General features: G+C 46.1%; 2 protein-coding genes across 11 annotated transcripts in view; one reads left to right on the top strand and one right to left on the bottom strand.

Annotated features, from left to right (window-relative positions):
- MPRIP (myosin phosphatase Rho interacting protein) overlaps window positions 1–23,403 on the top strand; it is an 84,429-nt gene that overhangs the window by 1,432 nt on the left and 59,594 nt on the right. For all 9 annotated transcript variants that reach the window (XM_069984269.1, XM_069984264.1, XM_069984270.1 and 6 more), the window contains exons 2-3: window positions 14,818–14,895; window positions 22,602–22,667. In XM_069984269.1, the coding sequence (XP_069840370.1) occupies window positions 14,818–14,895; window positions 22,602–22,667 (144 nt within the window). The remainder of the gene's footprint in view (window positions 1–14,817; window positions 14,896–22,601; window positions 22,668–23,403) is intronic.
- Window positions 20,178–23,403, bottom strand: part of PLD6 (phospholipase D family member 6) — an 83,868-nt gene continuing 80,642 nt past the window's right edge. For both annotated transcript variants that reach the window (XM_069984274.1, XM_069984276.1), the window contains one exon: window positions 20,178–20,887. The gene's annotated coding sequence lies outside the window, so the exon portion shown is untranslated. The remainder of the gene's footprint in view (window positions 20,888–23,403) is intronic.

The following is a 23,403-nucleotide window of genomic DNA, read 5'->3' as shown; positions in this document are numbered from 1 at the left end:
ATCCCTTCTGGTGTGGGGGTGATACTCCTAACTGGTTTGGGGTAATCCCTTCTGGTGTGGGGGTGATACTCCTAACTGGTTTGGGGTAATCCCTTCTGGTGTGGGGGTGATACTCCTAACTGGTTTGGGGTAATCCCTTCTGGTGTGGGGGTGATACTCCTAACTGGTTTGGGGTAATCCCATCTGGTGTGGGGGTGATACTCCCTAACTGGTATGGGGTAATTCCATCTGGTGTGGGGGTGATACTCCTAACTGGTTTGGGGTAATCCCTTCTGGTGTGGGGGTGATACTCCTAACTGGTATGGGGTAATTCCATCTGGTGTGGGGGTGATACTCCTGGTATGGGGATGGTCCCCCTCCTTTCCTATTTGACCTGGGGTTCCCCCTGTTACCATCCCCTATGACACATGGGGTAGCCCTGTCGGGGGAGGGGGGCCATACTGATACGTTGCAGCCTCTCCCGCTCTTACATTGTATCCCCTCCCTCATAATATTGTGATTGTTTCCATTGTTGCATATATAACATTAACCGTCCTATCATGTGACCTGTCGGTGTATTCTGGGCCTCCAGGCTTTATTGTTCGGCCTGAACTTCGGCTCTGCATCTGCTACAAAACTACAACTCCCATCTTGCTCCCCGGCAGCTGGGGGATGTGGCGGCATGCTGGGAGTTGTAGTTTTGCAGCAGCTGGATGGGAAGCCCTGGCTTAGCAGGCGGACGGGCTGCGGACATGGCTCCGGCCTTGCATTAGGCCCCTGCTTGTTTACCCCCCTTCCTCTTTCTGGCATCTCAGGAGTTAATCCGTGACCCTCCAGCCTTGAGCAGCTTTATGGGTCGCACTTAGTGGTGGAAATTGCATATTTCCTGGATGTGCGGCAGGATTTCTGTTTGGAGCTGGAATCATCATCATCATCATCACCACCACCATGATTGTACAGGGAGGATTCCTCTGTCTATACTGAGGAGGAGGATGATCCGGAGCCAGCGACCATTTCATCAGCTACGTCTGATCGCTTCCAGACTACTTTTCTCTTTTTTCCCCCCTCTCCTTTTGGTGTCTGTATTTTGGGGCCTCCCTGTGATAGGAGGCGGCTGTCAGGGCATTGTGATGGCATGAATGGCTGTAGTCATGGCGCCTGCTCTTGTCTGCCTGTATGCTACATGGGGTCTGGTGACAGTGCAGGTGAAAGGAGGCCAGAGGCGGCTGCTGTAATGTTATAGCTGTCATGTATGTCATGTATACAGCCGGGTCATCACATGGGCCCGCTCATCAGCTACCGGGGACTTTTCTCTATTCTAAAGTATTAATGACAAGTCCATCTCTGTAACAAAAGATTACAGATTATGTATTGATTTTAAGCTTTGTAATATACCTGAATTACTGATCCTGTATTATACTCCAGAGCTGCACTCACTATTCTGCTGGTGGGGTCACTGTGTACATACATTACATTACCAATCCTGAGTTACATCCTGTATTATACTCCAGAGCTGCAATCACTATTCTGCTGATAAGGTCACTGTACATACATTACTGATCCTGAGTTACATCCTGTATTATACTCCAGAGCTGCACTCTCTGTTCTGCAGTCCCATTGTATGTGGATGGTGTGGTGCTCCCTGTCAGTATATCGGCAGCCATCATCCCTTCAGTATCAGGTAGCGGTGTGGAGCCCCCTGGAGGCAGAGTCGTCCTTAGCATTGACCCAGCATGCATTAGGTGACGTGTCTGGTGCCCGGGGCGCTGTATACTCGTCGTGCCCCCACAGGCCCGCTCTGTATTCTCACACCTGAGCCGGGCGCCCGGGGACAAGCAGAGGAAGCATTACCAGGGTTGATTGGCACGGCCGCCTCTGTACGCTGCCATGACTCCAGGAGTTACATAATGTTATTACAGGAAACTATGAGGAATACAGTTTATTGTTCTCTGTTATCAGCCAGCAAGCTTTCTATCACTGTGACGGTGACAACCACTATGGGCCCAGCAGATGACATCCCTATAGAAGCAATATTGGATGCCATGTGATAGAAATGCAGACAATCGGTTCCACACCCCAAAAATAATGATTTATTATTCTGAATAACGTGTAAAACAGATGAAACAAACAATGAGAATCAGCAGAATATGTGATATTATAAGTTACTGTACAGTATAGCAATCAGCATGTGGTATATAATGTATAGTAACTGTATAACCCTGATAACACAGCTGCAGCTGGATATGTGATATGTTACTGTACAGTATAGCAATCAGCATGTGGTATATAATGTATAGTAACTGTATAACCCTGATAACACAGCAGCTGGATATGTGATATATAAGTTACTGTACAGTATAGCAATCAGCATGTGGAGTATAATGTATAGTAACTGTATAACCCTGATAACACAGCAGCTGGATATGTGATATATAAGTTACTGTACAGTATAGCAGCATGTGGTGTATAATGTATAGTAACTGTATAACCCTGATAACACAGCTGCAGCTGGATATGTGATATGTTACTGTACAGTATAGCAATCAGCATGTGGTATATAATGTATAGTAACTGTATAACCCTGATAACACAGCAGCTGGATATGTGATATATAAGTTACTGTACAGTATAGCAATCAGCATGTGGTGTATAATGTATAGTAACTGTATAACCCTGATAACACAGCAGCTGGATATGTGATATATAAGTTACTGTACAGTATAGCAGCATGTGGTGTATAATGTATAGTAACTGTATAACCCTGATAACACAGCAGCAGCTGGATATGTGATATATGTTACTGTACAGTACAGCAGCATGTGGTGTATAATGTATAGTAACTGTATAACCCTGATAACACAGCAGCTGGATATGTGATATATAAGTTACTGTACAGTATAGCAGCATGTGGTGTATAATGTATAGTAACTGTATAACCCTGATAACACAGCAGCTGGATATGTGATATATAAGTTACTGTACAGTATAGCAATCATCATGTGGTGTATAATGTATAGTAACTGTATAACCCTGATAACACAGCTGCAGCTGGATATGTGATATATGTTACTGTACAGTATAGCAATCAGCATGTGGAGTATAATGTATAGTAACTGTATAACCCTGATAACACAGCAGCTGGATATGTGATATATAAGTTACTGTACAATATAGCAGCATGTGGTGTATAATGTATAGTAACTGTATAACCCTGATAACACAGCAGCTGGATATGTGATATATAAGTTACTGTACAGTATAGCAATCAGCATGTGGTGTATAATGTATAGTAACTGTATAACCCTGATAACACAGCAGCTGGATATGTGATATATAAGTTACTGTACAGTATAGCAGCATGTGGTGTATAATGTATAGTAACTGTATAACCCTGATGACACAGCAGCAGTTTATAGATACAGGATGGAGCTGCAGATCCCCATTATGCAGTTGTGTAGTACAACAGGCTAGAATAGAGAAGCAGGGCTGCTGTCAGAGGTCTGTGTGGTCACATGACAGCAATGGGGAAGGGGGTGTGTGTTCAGCATGGACCAATCAGGAAGTGAGAATCACAGAGCTGTGCAGGAAGACAGTGACATAAACTTTATATACAGTAGTGTGAATGGCTGAGTGTAAGGGCAGCCACATTATACCAGTAGTGTGTATAGCAGAGTGTGAGTGCAGGCAGATTATAGCAGCAGTGTGTATAGCTGAGTGTGAGTGCAGGCAGATTATAGCAGCAGTGTGTATAGCTGTGTGTAAGTGCAGGCACATTATAGCAGCAGTGTGTATAGCTGAGTGTGAGTGCAGGCACATTATAGCAGCAGTGTGTATAGCTGAGTGTGAGTGCAGACACATTATAGCAGCAGTGTGTATAACTGAGTGTGAGTGCAGGCACATTATAGCAGGAATGGGAAACAAAAGGGCTGACAGATCTGCTATGATTTGGAAGGTGAGGGAGACTTCCTGGGTCAGAGTACAGGGCTGTAGACCCCGCTATGCAGACCATGTCCCTCCCCCACTCCCCCTCCCACCCAGTACAGGGAGCTCTTACACCAAAGCAATGCTCTTAAACCAAGTTACAATTTTGAAAATCTGTGAGCTCTTCTTGCAAAATGCTCTTAATCCAAGTTACTCTAAAACCAAGGTACCACTGTCCTCCTGTCGCAGCCTCTTATCCCCTATAACGCTACAGCATGGACGTGGCCCCGGCTTTCTATGGGATCCTGACATGCCGGCTTTGTTGTTATTTCCTCCTTCCTGCAGAATCCGGTTGGGAGTCTTTGATCTGGCGATTATTTTGGGAGTGCCTCTGTTGCGGCGGCCTCTGTCTCTTATCCGGGAGGATGCACAGTGTTGGTGGGTGTCACGTGATGCTCCGAGGAAGGATATGCTGGGATCGCTAGTTCCCCCAGAAGCCTCGGCAGTGGTGTAAAGCCCTCTGTTTACTTAGGACGCTGTTGGCGATCTATCTTGTAGAAGGTGGATGAGGATTATGCGCGTTGGCAGAGACCACTGTGTACATAGCGTGTCAGTCATCCCCTGCAGCTCCTGCCAGAACAGGAAATACTATACGGAGCTGCACAAGTAATCCCGGGCATTACTGTACCCGGAGCCAAGACATTGTGCACCGGGGGGAACCGAGCTCCTCCTGACTGTAAAACATCCAAACAAATATAGTACAGCCCACCAACGCGTTTTGCCTCAAAGCGCTTTTGCCCCGTTATTCAAGGCACCGCTGACGCGTTTCTGAACTGAAGCCTAACTTATAGCCGTAGAGTTAAGCCTAAATCATCTCTGTGATGGCCGCTGGGATTATAGACTGAAACGCATTAGATTTTTGGTTTCCTATGTGTTCTGTTTTGGAACAAGTGCTGACACATACGTCAGATATTGTTTAAAGCACCAAGGCATTTTGATTATTGATTATTGTCGTCCTAAGTGCTGACATGTTTGGATCCTTGGTTAATGTAGATCCAAGCGCTGACGCATTTCATTTATTGCAATTCTAAGCACTGATGTTTTGTCCTTATTGATGAGAGATTTGGATCCTAGGTTACTGTAGTTCCAGGTACTAATGCGTTTTAACCCTATGTTTTTGTAGTTCTAGGGCTGGTATTCTACGGGCCAACTGAGAGGAGCTCGTTCCCCGCTCGCTGCCACCTCTATTCCACGCGGCAGCAACGAGCGGCTGAGTCCGTGAGGGGCCGCGGGGAGGTGCAGGGGGGCTGTCCGGGTGGTCTCTAGATCGCAATTCCACGGAGCAACGGCAGCAGATCGTTGCTGTATGAGTCGTTTGCCCTTCATCATGTTTGAAAGACAAACGATGCAACGATCAGCCGACATGAACGATGTCGGCTGATCATTGCCTTCTATTCCACGGGGTGATTATCGTCCGTAGCGGCTGATATCGTCCGAATGCGGCCGATAATCGTTCCGTGGAATAGGGCCTTTAGTGCTGATGTGGTTGTAAGCACTGACGCGTTTAGACTATAGGTTAATGTCATTGTAAAAGCCGATGCATTGGGACCCCGGTTATTATGATTTTAGGGACTGACGTGTTTGGACCCTAGGTTATTGCGGTTGTAATGGCTGACGCATAGGTGGACCTATCACTTGTGCAGCCTGTTCAGCAGCACAGGGGCCCGCCAGGCTCAGACTCTAAACTGTCAGCTCAGCTTGGCACATGTCTGTAGTGCCCCCCCAGGTGGCATCAGCACCGGGAAAGTGCGGGCCCCATGGTCCTTTGGGGCCTCTTTAGTGACTGGATTCTGTGCCCGGTCGGGGCTGGTTCTTTTTCCTCCTCGCCTCCTGCACGCTACTGCTGCTGACAGCCCCTCCCCCTCCTGTGCTCCACTGTCCGGCATACCTTGTATGAGGAGGAGAGAAGAGAGAGCATGTGGTGACAGGGGATGGCGGGATCCTGCAGGGTTATGGCTGCCAGGGAGGGGACTGTGAATAGGAGCAACAACAGCAGCTCTGATAATGAGTGATTGTCAGTGTGTCTGTCAGGCTGCTGGAAGTTGTAAGATAGAAGGTGGGCTGTGGAAGAGAAAACAGAGCCCCCCACCCTCTGATGCTATATGTTTTATCATAGGTTTATGCCTTTTAGCCAATATCTGTGCCCCCTCCCCCTGCAGCATGGTTGTATTTCTCTTTCATCTCCCGGTGCACGTATCCCACCTGTGCAGCCACATGCGGTGCACGTATCCCACCTGTGCAGCCACATGTGGTGCATGTCTATAACCCCTGCATCAACAGTCATTAATTATGGGCCCCTTTGTTCTATCCCGTATTAGTGCTGTTCTGGGGTCACTTCCACACTATATATATATATAATATTCTCACCCCCCACACAGCATCCAGTGTATAATGCATCCAGGACCCTCCAAGTACAACAGCTGCAAACACTACAACTCCCAGCATTTACTGCAGTCTGCAGCCCTTAGGATGTGCTGGGATTTGAAGCACAAATGAGCAGACAAGTCAAGGGGTTGTCCCCTTAGAAACTACAACTCCCAGCATTCTCTGAGAGCTTCATAAGTGTAAGGCATTCTGAGAGTTGTAGTTATTGTTATTCAGGGAGTTGTAGTCACAGATACATCAGTACAGTATAGGACCAGGTCAGCATGTCACTTCTGACGGGTTCTTTATTTGGGTGCCCCCCATGATCAGTTCTATTAGTGGCCACAGATACCCCAGTCCCACACTGGGGCCAGCACAGACTGCAGTACAGTCCTTTAGTGGGCCCTGGTATCTGTGCTGTAGGGCCCTCCCGAGAAACCAGGACACATGTACCGGATACCTGGGCGTACATTTGTGTGTGCCTTCAAGGCAGAAAGGTGAAGAAATGAATGGGTTATGGGGGCCCAAACACATTTTTTGCTCAGGGGCCCTTTACAGTCTCTGTCCGCCCCTGGGCTGACGCGTTTGGACCCTAGGATATTGTGGTTGTAATGGCTGACGAGTTTGGACCCTGGGTTATTGCGGTTGTAATGGCTGACGCGTTTGGACCCTAGGTTATTGCGGTTGTAATGGCTAATGCGCTTGGACCCTAGGTTATTGCGGTTGTAATGGCTAATGCGCTTGGACCCTGGGTTATTGCGGTTGTAATGGCTGACGCGTTTGGACCCTAGGTTCTAGTTCTAAGCCCTGACGCATTTTGCACACGTTCCTATAGTACTAAGCTCTGATGCTTATACGATTCCATAGCGTTTGGAGGTAACATTGTCCGGGATCATAGGACCAGTGTTTAGGCATGAAACGCATCCGATATTTACGTATTTTTTTTTTTCAGCTTTTGTAAATGCATATTCTCCCTGTTATCAGCCACTATAGTCTTTATTATAGCTTCATGTCCTGAGCTGCAGCAGGTTGGGCAGAGGCTTTTATTATAGTGTTCATACGTTATATAACATTATATATATATTGCTCCGGCTCCAATATAAGTCACTGTGGCCCTTTAAGATGCTGACGGTGGTGATGGAGGTGAGCTCTGCGTTCCTCTGGCTCTCGAGGAGTTGACCAGATATTGAGGAGGAGACTCCCATTTTGCACTTCTGCTCCGTCGCTCCTTTAGGATGGTTGGGGTCGTGGGTAGTGGTCAGGAGGGTGGTGGTCGGGGGTGGGGGCGCTGTCTCCACCGTTCTCTGGTTTTCTGTGTGGGCCCGGGCCGGTGACATAACAGCGTAATCCACTCTGGTGATGTAACCTGTAATCTTATTGCTTTAATGGGTCTCTGCCAAGTGACTCACTCAGGGAATGTTGGCTCTCGTCTCCGCTCTGGGCGGCTCGTAAGAGATCTTGTCGTCTTTTTGTTTTTCTTAATGGGTTAAGTACCTTTAAATGTTTAACTCCTTTGATGCTGAGGTGAGGTGTCGAGCCAGCTAGTATTATAGCTATATAGCTGCTGTGATATTAGGCTGCACTTGGGTGGAGGCCTGGTGCTGCAGGGGTGAGCGCTCTACCGCTACATTGTGCTCCATATGGCACCGCAACACCTAGAAATACTAACATGTCCTTCATACAGTATCAGATGGGGAGTTAAAAGGATTGTTCACCATTTTTTTTCTTTCAAATCAACTGGTGCCAGAGATTTCTTCTTAACTTCTATTAAAAAATCTCCAATCCTTCCTGTACTTATCAGCTGCTTTTTGTCCTGCAGGAAGTGGTGTATTCTTTCCAGTCTGACACAGTGCTCTCTGCTGCCCCCTCTGTCCATTTCAGGAACTGTTCAGAGCAGCAGCCAATCCCCATAGAAAACCTCTCCTGCTCTGGAGAGTCCCTGGCATGGACAGAGGTGGCAGCAGAGAGCACTGTGCCAGACTGGAAGGAATACACCACTTCCTGCAGGACATACAGTAGCTGATAAGTACGGGAAAACTAAAGATTTTTTAATGGAAGTAAATGACAAACCTCCGGAACTTTCTTCCATCAACTGACCTGAAAGTGACTCTTTAAGAAATACAGGCTTTAAGGGAGTTGTATTCTCTGAGAGAGAATGAAAGGGCAGCGCTGACCCCCCCATTCTTGTGGTCGCAGAGGGTCCCAGTGGTTAGACCACCATTGATCAGATGCTTTCCGCCTGTTCTGGAGATTGGGGAGAAGTTATAATTTGGGATAACCCCTTAAAACAGGAACGGGGAACCTACGACCCTACAGATGTTGTAAAACCACAATTCCCTCAAATCTGTCACGGCATGATGGGAATTGTAGTTTTGGAACTGAGCTGCAATACTACACATAGACAGAGGACAAGAGTGGCGCTGTTTCTGGAAGTGAAGTGTCATGTTTTATCCAATCTTGGACAATCTCTACTTAGGCCTCATGGACTTGTTCCATGAATCACTGTGAAGCTTTCTCCCAGCATCATGTAGCATTATGATGCTGGGAGCGCCAAAAGTATATAAATCTTTGCTGGAGTGTACACAGCCATACATGATGCCAGAAGGTCTGGGATTCCAACCTCCAACTTTACGGTCCGCACGTTCTGTGATTTACGGAATCGTTCATTTTGATCTTTCAACATGTTCTCAAATCGTCGTTGGCTAAAAATTCGCAGGTCGATACGTCCAAGAGTCTTTCACCGATTCATCCTATATGTGAGATGGGCTTAAGTGATCTTACAACGATCGCAGTAACGATTTTTTCAAACGATATATAGTTCCGTCTAAATGCTGATCGTTACAATAAACATCGTTATTTCAAAATCGTTAATCGTTCGATTGGGCGAATTATTGCTCTGTGTAAACGCTCCATTAGGGTGAATCTTTCTGTGTATATCAGAGTCACCTGTAGGGTGAATCCATAGGGCCGGGGCTGCTGAGTGTCCCGGATTAGCATAATGAGTGGTTTCAGGAGCCTCTTAAGTGTCTCATGTCACAGTAAGAAGGTAAGCGTGGCTCCTGGAGAATCGGGAGAGGTAGAGGAAGCGGTGACACCATCGTGTGCGGACAAGAGCGATGAGACGGGGACGTCCAGGTGATAAGTGCGTAAGTGTCGCTATATGCAGTGGAGCTCTCTTTAGCGCACACTGAGAGTTGTAGTTTTGCTACAGGTTGGGGCACACTTTGTATGTGTACAGCTGCAGTTCCTGATCAGTGGGTCAGCGCAGTTCTCTTGACACCTTGACGTGTGCCATTTAATTCCAGGTACCTCACATGACCTTCACTTATCGGCTAAAGACATCTGAGCTTTTCCCTCACGTTGACTTATAGATTGTATATGTATAATCGTGGCTCCAAGTTTTCTCTCCTGCAGTGTAAAGCAGGAAGGACAGAGCTCTGATGAGGCTGGAGAAAATACCAATGCATCTAGGTTGGAGTCTCTCGCTCCATATTAGAGGAAGATGCTTCTTGCAGCTTTGTTGGATATAAGTTTAAGGGGTTCTTTAGGATTAGAGAAAAAAACCCTTCTTTTTTGCAACAACAGCGCCACCCCTGTACTCAGGTTGCGTGTGGCATTACAGTTCAGCTCCATTCACGTCAATAGAACTGAACTGCAATAACACAACCAAACTGAGGCCAGGAGTGGTGCTGTTTCTGGAAGAAAGTGGACATGTTTTTCTACACCTACATAACCCCTTTAACAGCAGAATCTCCAGCAGCTGATGAGGGTGGTGGTCCTCTCTGGGTACACAGAGCATTTACAGCCAGGGGTAGCGCTCACATTGTCAGGGGACGTCACAAACCTTGTTTTCTGCACTTCTCCCATTCCCTGTCTCCACGTGAAGATGGTGGGATGTATCTTACACAGTAACCTCCTATCAGTGTTTTTAGGGTGTTTCTATGGCTCCTCAGCTGTTGCAAAACTACAACTCCCAGTATGTCCAGACGTTCTAAGGGTCCTATTACATGGAGCAATTTTTAACTATAAACGATCGCAAACGAGATAGTTTATCGTTAACCTGAAATCGTTCACCATATTACACAGAACGATTGTCGTTACTACAATCTTCATTGCGATCGTTACTATGATCATTTATTCCATCTGCAAAACAATGAACAATGTGCAATTACACTGAACGAGTAGTGAACAAATGCGGAACTTGAGTGAACGAATGTGGAATTACAGCAAACAATTAGCTAACGATAATTTTAGGTTCAGATCTAAATCAATGACATACAAACGATTTTTTGATCGCCTGCAATTACACAGAACGATTATCGTTTAAATTCAAACGATATAATGATTTTTCACGATAAGATTTGTAGTTCTGCAACAGCCAAGGGTTACAGACTGCTAGTGTATCCCACCAGTGACCCTAGAGAATGAGATTATTAACCAATAACTGTCTGGGCATGCTGGGGCTGGTAGTTTTGCAACAGCCACACGTTGGATACCATTGTGGTATCTCAGTAACACAATCTCAGTCGGTCCCAGGGAACAGGGGGCAATACGTCTTTCTGGCTGAGCTTGCTGGGAGTTGTTGTTTTGTGACAGCCAAGCGTTGTAGACCACTGTTCTATACCAAAAATTATCCCGGGGACTGGGAGTCAATGCGCCAATGACTGTCAGAGCATCTTGGGAGTTGTAGTTCCGAAAGAGTCACATAGGATCCAGGGCACAGGAGACTATGCTCGCTGGGAATTGTAGTGTTGCAACCATTGGGAGCCACAGGGTGCAGACTATTGCCCAATATCTTAGTTCAGGGATGGGGAAGCTTCAGCCTTCCAGCTGTTGCAAAAATACATTTCCCATCATGCCCGGAAAGCCAAACCTTTTAGCTGTTCACGCATGATAGGAAATGTAGTTCGTTCTGCAACAGCTGGAGGACTGAATGTTCCCCATCCCTCTCAATGGTTCGTAGGGCATGGGAGCTATGTGGACATGCTGGGAGTTGTAGTTTTGCAGGTTGGAGTCCACTGCTCCATACCATAACTGATGGGGGGGCGGGAAATAACATTTTTAACTTTTTTTTTAACTTAAATCTGAGCAGCCTTGATCCATGTGCTGTGCGGGTGACCTGTACTGGAGGCCATATTGGTTGTCACCTTGTCTGTAGGCTTGTTAAAGGGTATAAAGTGATGGTGTGCTGCTCAGCATTATGAGATGGGAGTCCATATGGTATATGTGACACAAATCATGCTGGGGCTCCCGGAGAGGGTCCGGCCTTAATTCAAACAAGATGGGTGGGAATCGGCCCTAAAAGGGGTAGCAAGTGTAGGGCCCCAATTCACGTTCGCACATGGGTCCCTCTATCTTTGGGGCTGGTATGTACGGCGTAGGCCTCGCTGTGTGGCGGCATCATTGTTCTAGGGATCCCATCATGTTTTCCGATGACACCAGCTTTCGGCAAAGACACAAATTGTATATGGATTTTTTTTTTTCTCGCTGCCCTGACTCATGTGCAGTGAAGCTGTGCACATTACGTCAGCTTCAGAGCGGCGCTCATTGTCTGCTCAGCTCTGGGATGTGTTACCATGTAGCAGAGCTGAACTTGTCCCTGTCCGTCACATAGAACACTTGTTTTATCACAGCTGAGGGTTTGTTACTGTTGTATCCAGTCTAGACAATGCTCTGTGAGCCTAACCCATCTCTTCTCTCCTGATGTGTATGAGTGCTGATACAACATGGAGGATCCTGTACTGGCCTTGGGGGTGACTAGTAGACGTTTCCTATGGTCGCCCACGGGGTTTCGCTGTAAGTGATGCTGGCGTCATTTATTTATAGCGGTGTTCTTCAGATGGTTTTATGGTGGGGCTGTAATATCAGCGGTGATGGAGCTTCTCCCATTCTATAAATGTTAAACACCTCACAAATATTCCCGGCGGGTTTCACGACTCCTATAAATGCTGTCACCACCTTCCTGTCACTGTACACACTGTACAGGAGATGAGGGCCGTGTACCACATGTTAGCGCCTCTTGTAAACCTGCCTGGGTGGATCCTGCTACTTTACTGGGGTGTAAGGTTATAATGTATCAGACGCATTTCTGGCACTGTGTCCGTTTATATGGAGGCGTGGCCTAAGTAATAGCGGGGGGGGGGGGGCATAAAACCAACAAATACCTTAGCCTCATAGTATGGCCAGTGTTATGTCAGTAATGACTAAGATGGCTGCTATCTTCCAAAAACAGCGCCACCCCTGTTCTCAGGTATTGTGTGGTATTACACCTCATCTCTATTTACTCTATTCAGTGGCTGCAATACCACACGTAAACTGAGGACAGGTGGTGGTGGTTTTTTTTTTTTAAGAAAGCGGCCATGTTTTTCTCATCCTGGATAACGTCTTAAGTGGACCTGAGGAGTGAGGATTAGGGGAAGCGGCGCAGAAATTCCGTTCGGAGGCCTCGCGGGCCTCTGCTCTCCGCGTCTTTCCACTGAAAGAATTGACATAAGTGGAGAGGCGGAAAGAGCGGTGCCAAGTGAAGCCTTCCATTGAATGAGATAGCAGGTGGGATACAGAGCCGTTCCGCAGTGTGAACGGGCCCTTACAGAGAAACGGCACAACGTAAAACAGTAAGAATATATGTTCTATATATATGATATGTTCTAAAATTGTTATTCATGCTGGAATAAAGTATTTACTAAAACGGGTCCTGACCTAATTCTTATCTTAGGGTTTGTTACTGTCTGGTTTGTCTCTGTGTGTGTGTATACATATATACATTCTGTCTTCTGTGTGTCTGACGTCACTCTTGTAGATGGTCAGTACTAGGCTCTTGTATGTGGAAATTGTAGGGTTTCCCAATAAGCCCCTACATAAAATCCTGCGGGCTGAATCACCCTATTCCCTCTCTACGTCTGCCCTTAGTGCCGCCATACTGGTTCACTGCGTCTTTTGCACATAGTTTATAATCAGGTTTTTTAATGATCTTGCTGAGAATAGAAACTTTATGGCACTGACTTTTTATTCTCTAATCTGATGAGTAGTTAGAATCGTATCCAGTCTGGACAATGCTCTGTGAGCTAAACATAGCAATAATGAATCTGTCTCTTGTCCTGAGGGTTTGTTACAGTGTGTCGGCCCAAGCTTGGGATACAATTGAAGCAAAGGCTTTGCAAGGTCAGGTCTGCAAATGAGAATATTCCAGTTCACGGAAACAATAAGACAGTAAGATAAAGTATATTGGATTTATTTTCTTAAGACTGAAAAAGTTCCTGTAATGTTTTTTGGGTCCTTTGGAGTTGCTGACAGATCAGGTGAAATGATCTTTAGCGTTTACAGGGATCTGTCACAACATGGCGGCCTCCATTGTGTATAATGCACTAGTGCTATGGTCTGTGAGCCGCCTGATACCAGCATGTAGCCTGCAGAGGAAACATAAGACGCGGGTAAAGGAGGCGACTGCCTTCGAGGATGTCAGCTGTCAGAGAGGTCTGCAGACTGGTGACCACCATCTCTATCCGTACCCCTTTAGGATTGTATGTGATGTGGACTATAGATGTAATATAAACATATAAAGAGTCTTATAACACTTATAACACAGTTGTCAAACTTACGGCCCTCTGGCTGTTGCAAAACTACAATTCCTATCATGCTAAAGCTTTGGCTGTCTGAAATTGTAGTTTTGCAACAGCTAGAGAGTCATGAGTTTGACACCCTGGTCTTACAGTAACTTATTTCCCATCCATTCACTCATTTTTCAGCCAAAATGCAGGTTTCATCTCCCAGAAAGCCGCAGCTAACCTTAACTTAGCCCAAAACATTTGGGGCCTGTGTTAAGTCTGGTGATGCCGACTCACCGCTGCGGACGTCTTTAAGTAAACAGTTTATGTTGAGCACGCCCATCACTTTTCCCTTATATAGTCATGTGGTGCCGGCCCAGACCCCAAGGTGACTGATGGATCTGAGGTGCGGCCTCCAGGTTTTACTGTACTACCCCGTGAACAGGTGACTTGTTATATCCCCCCATACTTCGGGATCTAGGACGGCGGCCATGTTACCCAGCACCAGAGCGGCTGCTGCTCAGGATCACTATGGCAGATCTTCCTGTTACGTATAAACTAACCCTAGGACTTCCTGCTGGCCTTTCTCTCACTGTCATCGGCTGGCTCGTGTTAAGGTGATTCTGTCACCTCTGATTCTGAGCAGGCGCTGACGCTGAGCAGAGCAACCTCCCAGCGCACACTGTTATTAATACCATCCGTCACAGTGTCTGGTTATCGCTCAGCTTTCCCAGAACACTGAATGGCTAACCCGCCTCATTATACAATATTACATCTCGTACGGCCTATCTCTAGGAATGATTGGTCACGTTGATCACAGTGATCCTAGGAACAGTACAAGGTCGACCGCTGGCCTTTTCCTGCGCATTTGCCCATCTGATATGCTTTGTCTGTTGTCGGCCTCGGTAACTGACTGATCCTATAATTCCATTTCTTTTGTGTTTTACAGGCCAAGCCCATTTACGGAGGATGGCTTCTGCTCGCACCAGAGGGCACTGACTTTGACAATCCAATGCACAGATCCCGGGTAAGAGAAAACATGATTCAAACATTCAATGGCTGTAAAGTTTTTACGTATGACCTATTGTCCGCTCCGCTTACGGTGGTGAGGTGGCTGCCCATGCTTGATCACTCTGTAAGATAGCAGAGATATCATAATTTCATTGGAAAGTAGATTTTTACTGATCATGTGATACTTGGGGGTTCCAGTTGTCAGACCTCCACCAAACACAATTTAAAGGAATTATCCGGGGCTATTTCATAAATGGCTTAATCCTTATTCAACTGCACTGGAGACAAAAAGATGAAGGAACCCTAGGGGTCTTGTTACTATTGGTTGGTCTTGGTGGAACAAAGACCTTAATGATTAGCTACAACGTTATAAGATCAGATTATCCCATAAATAAGACTGTAAGATTCAACAATGGCAAACATAGTGGTCATTTTGTCTTGTCACAATGAAGTCTAAACAGATGAATTTGCCTAAATTCTTATTAAAAGTGGTAAAGGTTGCCCCAAGGTATTTCCTCCGATCCTCATGACCCTACTCTTCACGCTTGGTTTTGCCAAGTGTGCATGCTTTCTATATGTGAAGAGAGGAAGGGGCTACTGCCAACAAATATATTGGGCATTGAAATTGAACATGCCCGATCGTCCTGTTTTCTGAGACCATCTTTGGGATAGTCAGTACAACCCCATACACAAAATTGTTTTCAAGGAAGATAAGCCACCACACCAGAAGTGTCTATTATTCTTGTCGCCTCCTTTATAAGGGTGGGTTCACACTGAGGAGTTCTTGAGGAAATGTAGAGGAAAGTTTTCTGCTTGAAATTCCTCGCCTATTAAGCTCTGGCAGAGTAGAGGTGGGCTCAGACTACAGAATCTGCTCGGATAAATTCTGGCTGATACCATTGCTAGAACGCGCTCACGGCCGTGCTCCTTTCCGCCGGTTCCATAGATGCCATTCTATTTGCGGGCCTATTCCGCTTTCCGCCGAAAGAATTGACATGTCAATTCTTCTGACGGAATGTGGAGTCCACCCGTGCCTAGAATGGTGTGTATGGAACCGGCAGAAAGGCGCACGTTCTAGCGATGGTATCCACCGGAATTTATCTGGGCGGATTCCGTAGTCTGAACCCACCTCTACTCTGCCAGAGCTGAATAGGCGAGGAATTTCAAGCATAAAACTTTCCTCTACAATTCCTCAGTGTGAAGCCACTCTTATAAAGGAGGCGACAAGAATAATAGACACTTCTGGTGTGGTGGCTTATCTTCCTTGAGAACGATTTTGTCCGGCAGTAACTTCCTTTAGAAGAAGTGTGTTGGGTGATGAAATCGGACTTCTTCTAATTTCATCTTCAAGGTAGAGTAGAAACGCCCCCAACATAAGGGGGTTGATTCACTTAGACCTTTATTTAAAAAAAAAAAAATCTGATCACTATGGCAGAAAGGGGTAAAGTCCTGGGGTAACAGCCTCCTATCTATACCCTCTGTTTAGTGAATTGTTCCCACAAACTGAAGACCTAAATAAACTTAAGATAGTATTGTTGCCTGTCAACTTAAAGGGAATCTGTCACTATATGAGGGCAGCATAAACTAGGGATATAAATGCTAAAGAGATCGGTGTATTACTTACATTTTGTTTAGCTGGTCTTCTAATATGCAGGAAAATAGGATTCTTGCCACACCCCTCCCCCTCGCCCGCTAGTTGCTGATTGACAGTTGACTGCCTATACACAGCATGGATAGATAACTGCCAATCAGCAGCTGGTGGGCGGAGTTTTATGCTTCTCATGAATATTGAGTATTACTGAGCTCATGCACATAATGGAGAGGACTACTTATTGTCCATGTTATTCAGGAGGAGATCCCTGGGTCAGCTGCACAGAACAATGTAAATGGTACATCATTCTGTTCAGCTTCTGTCACTAATTTATGCTTATGTTAGATAGGGCTACATGAACCTGCTGACAGAGTCTCTTTAAAGGTAGTGTATACAGAGCTGGCTTGGCACAGTGCTGACAGCAGAGAAGGCAGCAGTCACACCATGACATTGCCCATCTCAGCTGGCTTTACTTATAAGATTTTTCTACTTAGGAAGACAGGAGATCAAGTCCATTATCTCTGACCTTCCTGTTGGGGATTCGTCTTGTGTGAGAATGTTGCGCTCTGACATCTGCTACCAATTGTGTAAGGGTTAATGCCTTCCCTGCTTTTCCCCTTGGAGATGTTAGTCGGAGAAGTATCCCATCGCGTTTCGCCTGCGTATTTTTCCTGTCTCTGATCTCATCGTTTAATAACAGATTAAATATAGAAGGTTAACCAATAGAAAACTCAATCATTTGGGGATTAGAGGACATCAAACAGGCCCAGGAGCCAAACCGGCACAACGCCATAGGTTTTTCAGCCGCTCCGGCACGCTGGGAGTTAAATGCTGCGATTTTCGTTTATCTCTCACATAATCTTCCGACACGTTGTGTGAAGCTTGTGTCATTCCCAAAAATAGCAGCGGAATATGAGAGACTTCGCCTTCTGATTAAGGTTTAATAAAAGAAGCACGGTCTATAGTGCACAAGAAAATATTCTCTTATAAGGAAGAAAGTGCGCCCCTGGGGGAAGGGGGGTCCGGGGCCACGTAGCCATCATTATAAGATTACTCAAAGGGTATTTCTGTGTGATTAGGAGTTGATTTCTTTCTGTAGTTTATGCTTGTGGCAAAATCAGATCTTTTTGTACTTCAAGGGCGATGTTCTGCGTAGCCTCGATCCGGTCACATTGGGACTTTCTTGGCAGGACTTAAAGGGATTTTCCATTTTCATGTGAATAAAGATTATAATTGTGTAGTGAAAAGTTCCGTAACTTTCAAATTTTTATTGGCCTGTTAAAGGGGTACTCGGGGCTAAGGTGGTTTTAACTGTATGGCCAGGGAGGGGTTGGATATAGACACCGCTGTCCACTTACCTCCCTGGTTCCATCTCCGGGTCTTGGACCGCGCCGCCCTGCTCTCCTGTCCCGTTGCCACTTCCTGGTCTGAGCTGCGACTTGAGATGTGATTTCTCAAGGCAGCTCAGCCATTCAGCGGGCGAGGCGGGATCCCACGACGGCCGCTGGATATCTGAGCTGCCTTGAGACGTCACGTCTCAAGCCACAGCTCAGACCAGGCAGCGGGACGGGAGAACGGGGTGGCGCGATCCTGGGACCCGGAGCTGGAACCGGGGAGGTAAGTGGACGGCGGTGTCTATATCCAACCCCTCCATACAGTAAAAAGCACCCCAGCCCCGAGTACCCCTTTAAGGTAGCCCAAGCTGGGCTGTAAATGAACGCTGATCTAGGAGAGGTTCACTATTGTTTGCCAGTTGAACAATGGCCCCAATAATTGAGGCCATATCTGACTCTTTGCACCAGAAAAGAAAAGTATTAAGTTAAACAAAAATTTCCCACCTGTAACTTTAAATAGTATGCATTAAAAATCCCACTTTTTATACTATTTTCTAAGATCCCAGTATCCAGTCGCATCCAGTGGCAACAGAATACGATATGTACCATGTAACGTGCACCACAAATGCAAAAAGTGAGGTGATGGTTAATGATAAAACCAAAACACCACCCTAATACGTAATTCAGAAACAGAATAGTAGGGTAGCAGGGAGCATAATTGGGGTCTTCTATTCCTCCAGACCCTTAGTCCAGACCACATTCCAGTCTTAAGTCTTAGACAAGCAATTCTGGATCAGAAGCCTGCCCTATGTGCTCTTCTCTCACTCACCCTTAGCGGAGCACCTGCCCTAAAAACGGCAACACCGCAAACCATTCCACTATTATGCCCCTACTCTCTCCCTAGTTTACACCCAAATGCGATTCTTCCCATGATGTGTGGGAATCCTCTGTGGATCAAACAGAGTGAATTTTAGCAGCACTAGCTGCCAACAGTCGCATATCATATCGCTCGGGTCGCCTATTTTTAGGGTAGATGCTCAGGTAAGGGTGAGAGTGAGAGAAGAGCACATAGGGCAAGCTTCAGACCCAGAATTGCCTGCCTGAGACTAAAGACTGTAATGTGGCCTGGGCGAAGTGTCTGGAGATGACCTGAATTATGCTTCCTGCTACCCTACTGATCTGCAATGTACCAGTAACGTTCTGAATAACATACTGGGGTGCATTTTGTGACCCAGGTACATGGTATTAGAAGTTACATTTTAAAAGTGGGGGGTTGTATATTTATTTTGGAAGTTGCCCCCCCTGAGTTATGTTAGCTGAATTGTTTGCATTATCTATAAAAGGTGCCATGTCTCATTGACCTAATAGCTATCTGTTTCAGCAATTTGGAATGTGAATTTCAGCTGACAGATTAACAGACTATACGGGACATGTCAGTCCCCTATGATATCTATGAAATTCTTTGAGGACATCAGTGCGGAGCTTCTTAAGGAGGATTGTGTATCTAAGCAGAGTTGTTCTGGCAAACCATGAGAATATGTCCTCCCCGCAGGGCCCAGGACTATGTATTGTTGCTTTCTATACAGCACTACTGTACACATTGGCATTTGAAGAGGATATTGTCTTCGTGTGAGTGAAGACGTCCCTCTGGTTCGGTTGTATGTATATGTACCCCCCCTCCTGTGAACCCAAGGCTTCTGTTGGTGACAGATTGCAGGTCTTGCAGTGTTATGATCTGGAGAGCGATGTGCTGCAGCCTGCGATGTGACCAGGTGATCCTCGCCCCCCTCCCCCACCGCTCGCCTCGCTCTCTCTCTCTCTCCCTCAACTAGAAGAAAGTTGAAGCTGCAGTTTATTGGAGCAGAATTTGCCTCCTGGATAACGCTGCCTTAAATGGGCATCAAAAGAGCAGCCAGCGCGGGCGAGCGCCCAGAGGGGCCTGTGCTCTATCCTGGGTGGTGACACACAAACCCCAGCACTTGGAGCCACAGCCTCAGCAGCAGATATAGGGTTAAGCCCTTGGCTGTATGCTACCCCCCTCCCCTCCGCCTTCCCCCTAAAGGCAAAACGGGGTTATTCTAGGGAAACTGACGACTTTCCAAGAATAATATGGATCAGTCAATTGCATTTACAGTAGGCAGCCTTCTCTCTGCCACAGCTCTGCATTTGTGCAAATCATTATCCAGCCACGCTTTACAGGCAAGGAGACTGCCGGCAACAACAGCGAGGCATGACGTACCTCCTGCATATCACTGTAAAGAGGCCTGACAGATCCTTTAGCCACATAGTCCTATGTCTTGGTGGGTGCGGGGGCAGGTTGGTACCTTCAGCATGGGGGAAGCATGTTATTAATTTGTAAGGAAAAAAAAATAATTTCAGGTAAAAACTGGAATTTACCAATTTCAGTTTGCCAATGACTGACATCATAGAATGAAAGCTATTCGGTAAACCTAAATTTGTGGCATGGCTGTGCCCCCTGCCTCTTTCTGGCCTATATTATTAATGGCCCCTCTTGCTGCCGTCCGCTCCGTTTCCTAGTTGTTGACACTCAGTAATATTCAGGTGATGTATGGCGCTGCCTCCTGCCAAGCGGGTTCTGCCGATGTGTTATTAACAAGTCCGGTGTCTGCTGCTCCCACAGATCGTCTGCTCAGCCTCAAGATGACAGCCATGGCGGCAGCTCCATAGCACCGGGGGGGTGCCCTGCTATCAGTATAGGGGGTACAGGACCCCACCTGTCGGCAAAATTGTGTGCCCTATAGGAAGATAAATAAATAGAATATATACTTTATAAGAGGCTGCCGCCCTCTTATCCTGGGGTGCAGTATAAAAGATTGGTTAGTGTAAAACCCAGCGATCAGGTTTCTATATATTGGTCTCAGTGTGAATTCACGTTAGGTGGGAAAATCCAGTAATCTTGGAGTAAGGTCTGGTCATCGGGAATAGACTAGCCGGGGCCAGGATCTTACTGCCAGCCAAGTCGGCTTTTCTACTGTAATGGTTCCATGGGTATAGGGATAATGGTGCAGAGCGTATACGGAGAATGGTGCGATCAACAGGAAAAACTTCCGGAGAAAGGGATCCTGTGAATAGAAACAAACAAAAAGAGATCAAACGAAAATGATAGAAATTGTTGTGAGGAGCAAAAAACTGCAGCTGAATACAACACTAGTGTCCAAGTCCAAACCCACAATTCTCTGCTCAGGCTGCCAGAGCCATTGGGGGAAATTTATCAAGGACTTTGCACCTATTTTTAGGTGAATAATTGGATTTTTCACCCATTTTTGGTCTAAGTCCTATTTATATTCAACCGGCGAATATTTTTTAGCTGCGACTTTTAAAAAAAAACGACCTGTTTTGAGTATTCACCAAGAAATTCGGATAATCTGGGATTAGCGCCCAATTTATCATTTGCGACTTTTTAAAAAGTCGAACACACAAGTGCAGGCCTACGTTTGGTATCAGGTAAATGTGCTTGCACACTTTTTTCATTTTTTCGCCTTTTTCTGTGCCTTTTTACTTTGGATACATTCACTAAGACAGTACAACGTTTTAATAAATCAGTCACAAAATATTGGACCAAAATATACACCAAGAATAGTTGAACACATTAGACTTGTTAGTAAATGTGCCCCATTGTGTCTGAAGGAAGCAAAGCAAAAATAGTATGGCTGAGGAGTGGAGAAACATGGCCGGTCATATGGATCCAGATCTCTATGGAGAGACATGGCCGATCATATGGAACCAGATCTCTGTGGAGAAACATGGCCGGTCATATGGATCCAGATCTCTATGGAGAAACATGGCCAGTCAGATGGGTCCAGATCTCTATGGAGAAACATGGCCGGTCATATGGATCCAGATCTCTATGGAGAGACATGGCCGATCATATGGATCCAGATCTCTATGGAGAAATATGGCCAGTCATATGGATCCAGGCAGAAACATGGCCGGTCATATGGATCCAGATCTCTATGGAGAAACATGGCCGGGTCAGATGGATCCAGATCTCTGTGGAGAAACATGGCCGGTCATATGGATCCAGATCTCTATGGAGAAACATGGCCGGTCATATGGATCCAGGCAGAAACATGGCTGGTCATATGGATCCAGATCTCTGTGGAGAAACATGGCCGGTCATATGGATCCAGATCTCTGTAGAGAAACATGGTCGGTCATATGGATCTAGATCTCTATGGAGAAACATGGCCGGTCAGATGGATCCAGATCTTTGAGAAATATGGACAGTCAAATAGATGATTGAGTCATGATTCACACGGCCATATTGTCACCTGTGGGCTGCCCACAATCACAGACTGTCCAGTGTGAAGAAGGTCTAAAGTCTGTAAGTCTATGGAATCCACAGTCTTGTCCATCAGCCCATAGACTAGACTAATGCAGGTCTGTGATTGGTCGCTACTGTGGAAGAACTTGCCTGTGAACCCTAGCACCCAATCAAAGCTCAGCTTCCATTTTTTGAGCTGCTCTGCAAAACTGAAAGCAGCTGTGTGATTGGTTGATATGGGTAACGTGGCCTGATGACCTCTGTGAACTTGCCCTAAGGACTGTTGCCTACACTAGTGATCATGGGGTCAGGAAGTTCGTGGACTTCCTTCTGTTCGTCCCATTGAAGAACACTATAATCATTGGCTGACAACAGAGAACGATAGAATGTATTCAGAGCAGTCTGAAGTGAGAATGTGGGTGCGCGGCTGGTGAGGGTTGTCATTGTGATGTTATCCATGCACTTTGTGTTTCTTATGCTAATCCTTCCTCTTCATTATGTTCTCTCCTCAGAAATGGCAGCGGAGATTCTTCATCCTGTACGAGCATGGCCTGCTGCGGTACGCCCTGGACGAGATGGTGAGTGCCCCACCGTGTACGCAGCACCCGCTGTCACCTAATGTCATGTTAGTGCAGGGACAGGGGAATGTTTGATGTTCTTAGTAATGTATGGCATGTAGGGAACGCGTCCACCGAGTAACCTCACCAGGAGCCGGAGGATCAGGTTTAGCGCTTGTGTTGCTCACTACAGGTCGCTGCGGTATTTACTTTGAGGCTGTTATTATAGGGCGGCATTGTGTGTGATTTCCTGGTGTCATCAGCTCGGTGCTGCTGCTTTTGTTCCATTCTGGTGATTGTTCCACTCAGGGCCCATGAGAATTACCTGTGAGCGTTCTGTAGAGGGGTGTGTATAGGTATATACAAGAAGAGTGTATGAGAAGTCTGTATGCGTGTATAGATGGGTATATACAACAACAGTGTAGGAGAAGTCTGTATTGGTGTATACAGTAAGAGTCCATGAGAAGTCTCTATGGGTATATACTGTGAGAGCCAATAAGCATTGGATAGAGGAGTGTGTATAGGTTTATACAGGAAGTGTCCATGAGCAGACTATATAGGTATATACAGTGAGAATCAATGAGCTGTACCTATAAGTATATAGATGGGTATACAGGAAGAGTCTCTATAGGTATATATTATGAGAGCATATGAGCATTCTGTAGAGGTGTATAAAGACAGGTATGTACAGTGGAAGCCTATTCTCTAGAGGTGGTAAATAGATGGGTATATACAGAAGGAGCCTGTAAGCTTTCTC

The sequence above is a fragment of the Dendropsophus ebraccatus genome, chromosome 9, assembly GCF_027789765.1.
Source record: "Dendropsophus ebraccatus isolate aDenEbr1 chromosome 9, aDenEbr1.pat, whole genome shotgun sequence".
Classification (NCBI taxonomy): Eukaryota; Metazoa; Chordata; class Amphibia; order Anura; family Hylidae; genus Dendropsophus; species Dendropsophus ebraccatus.
This window is presented reverse-complemented; position numbering and strand designations above follow the sequence as displayed.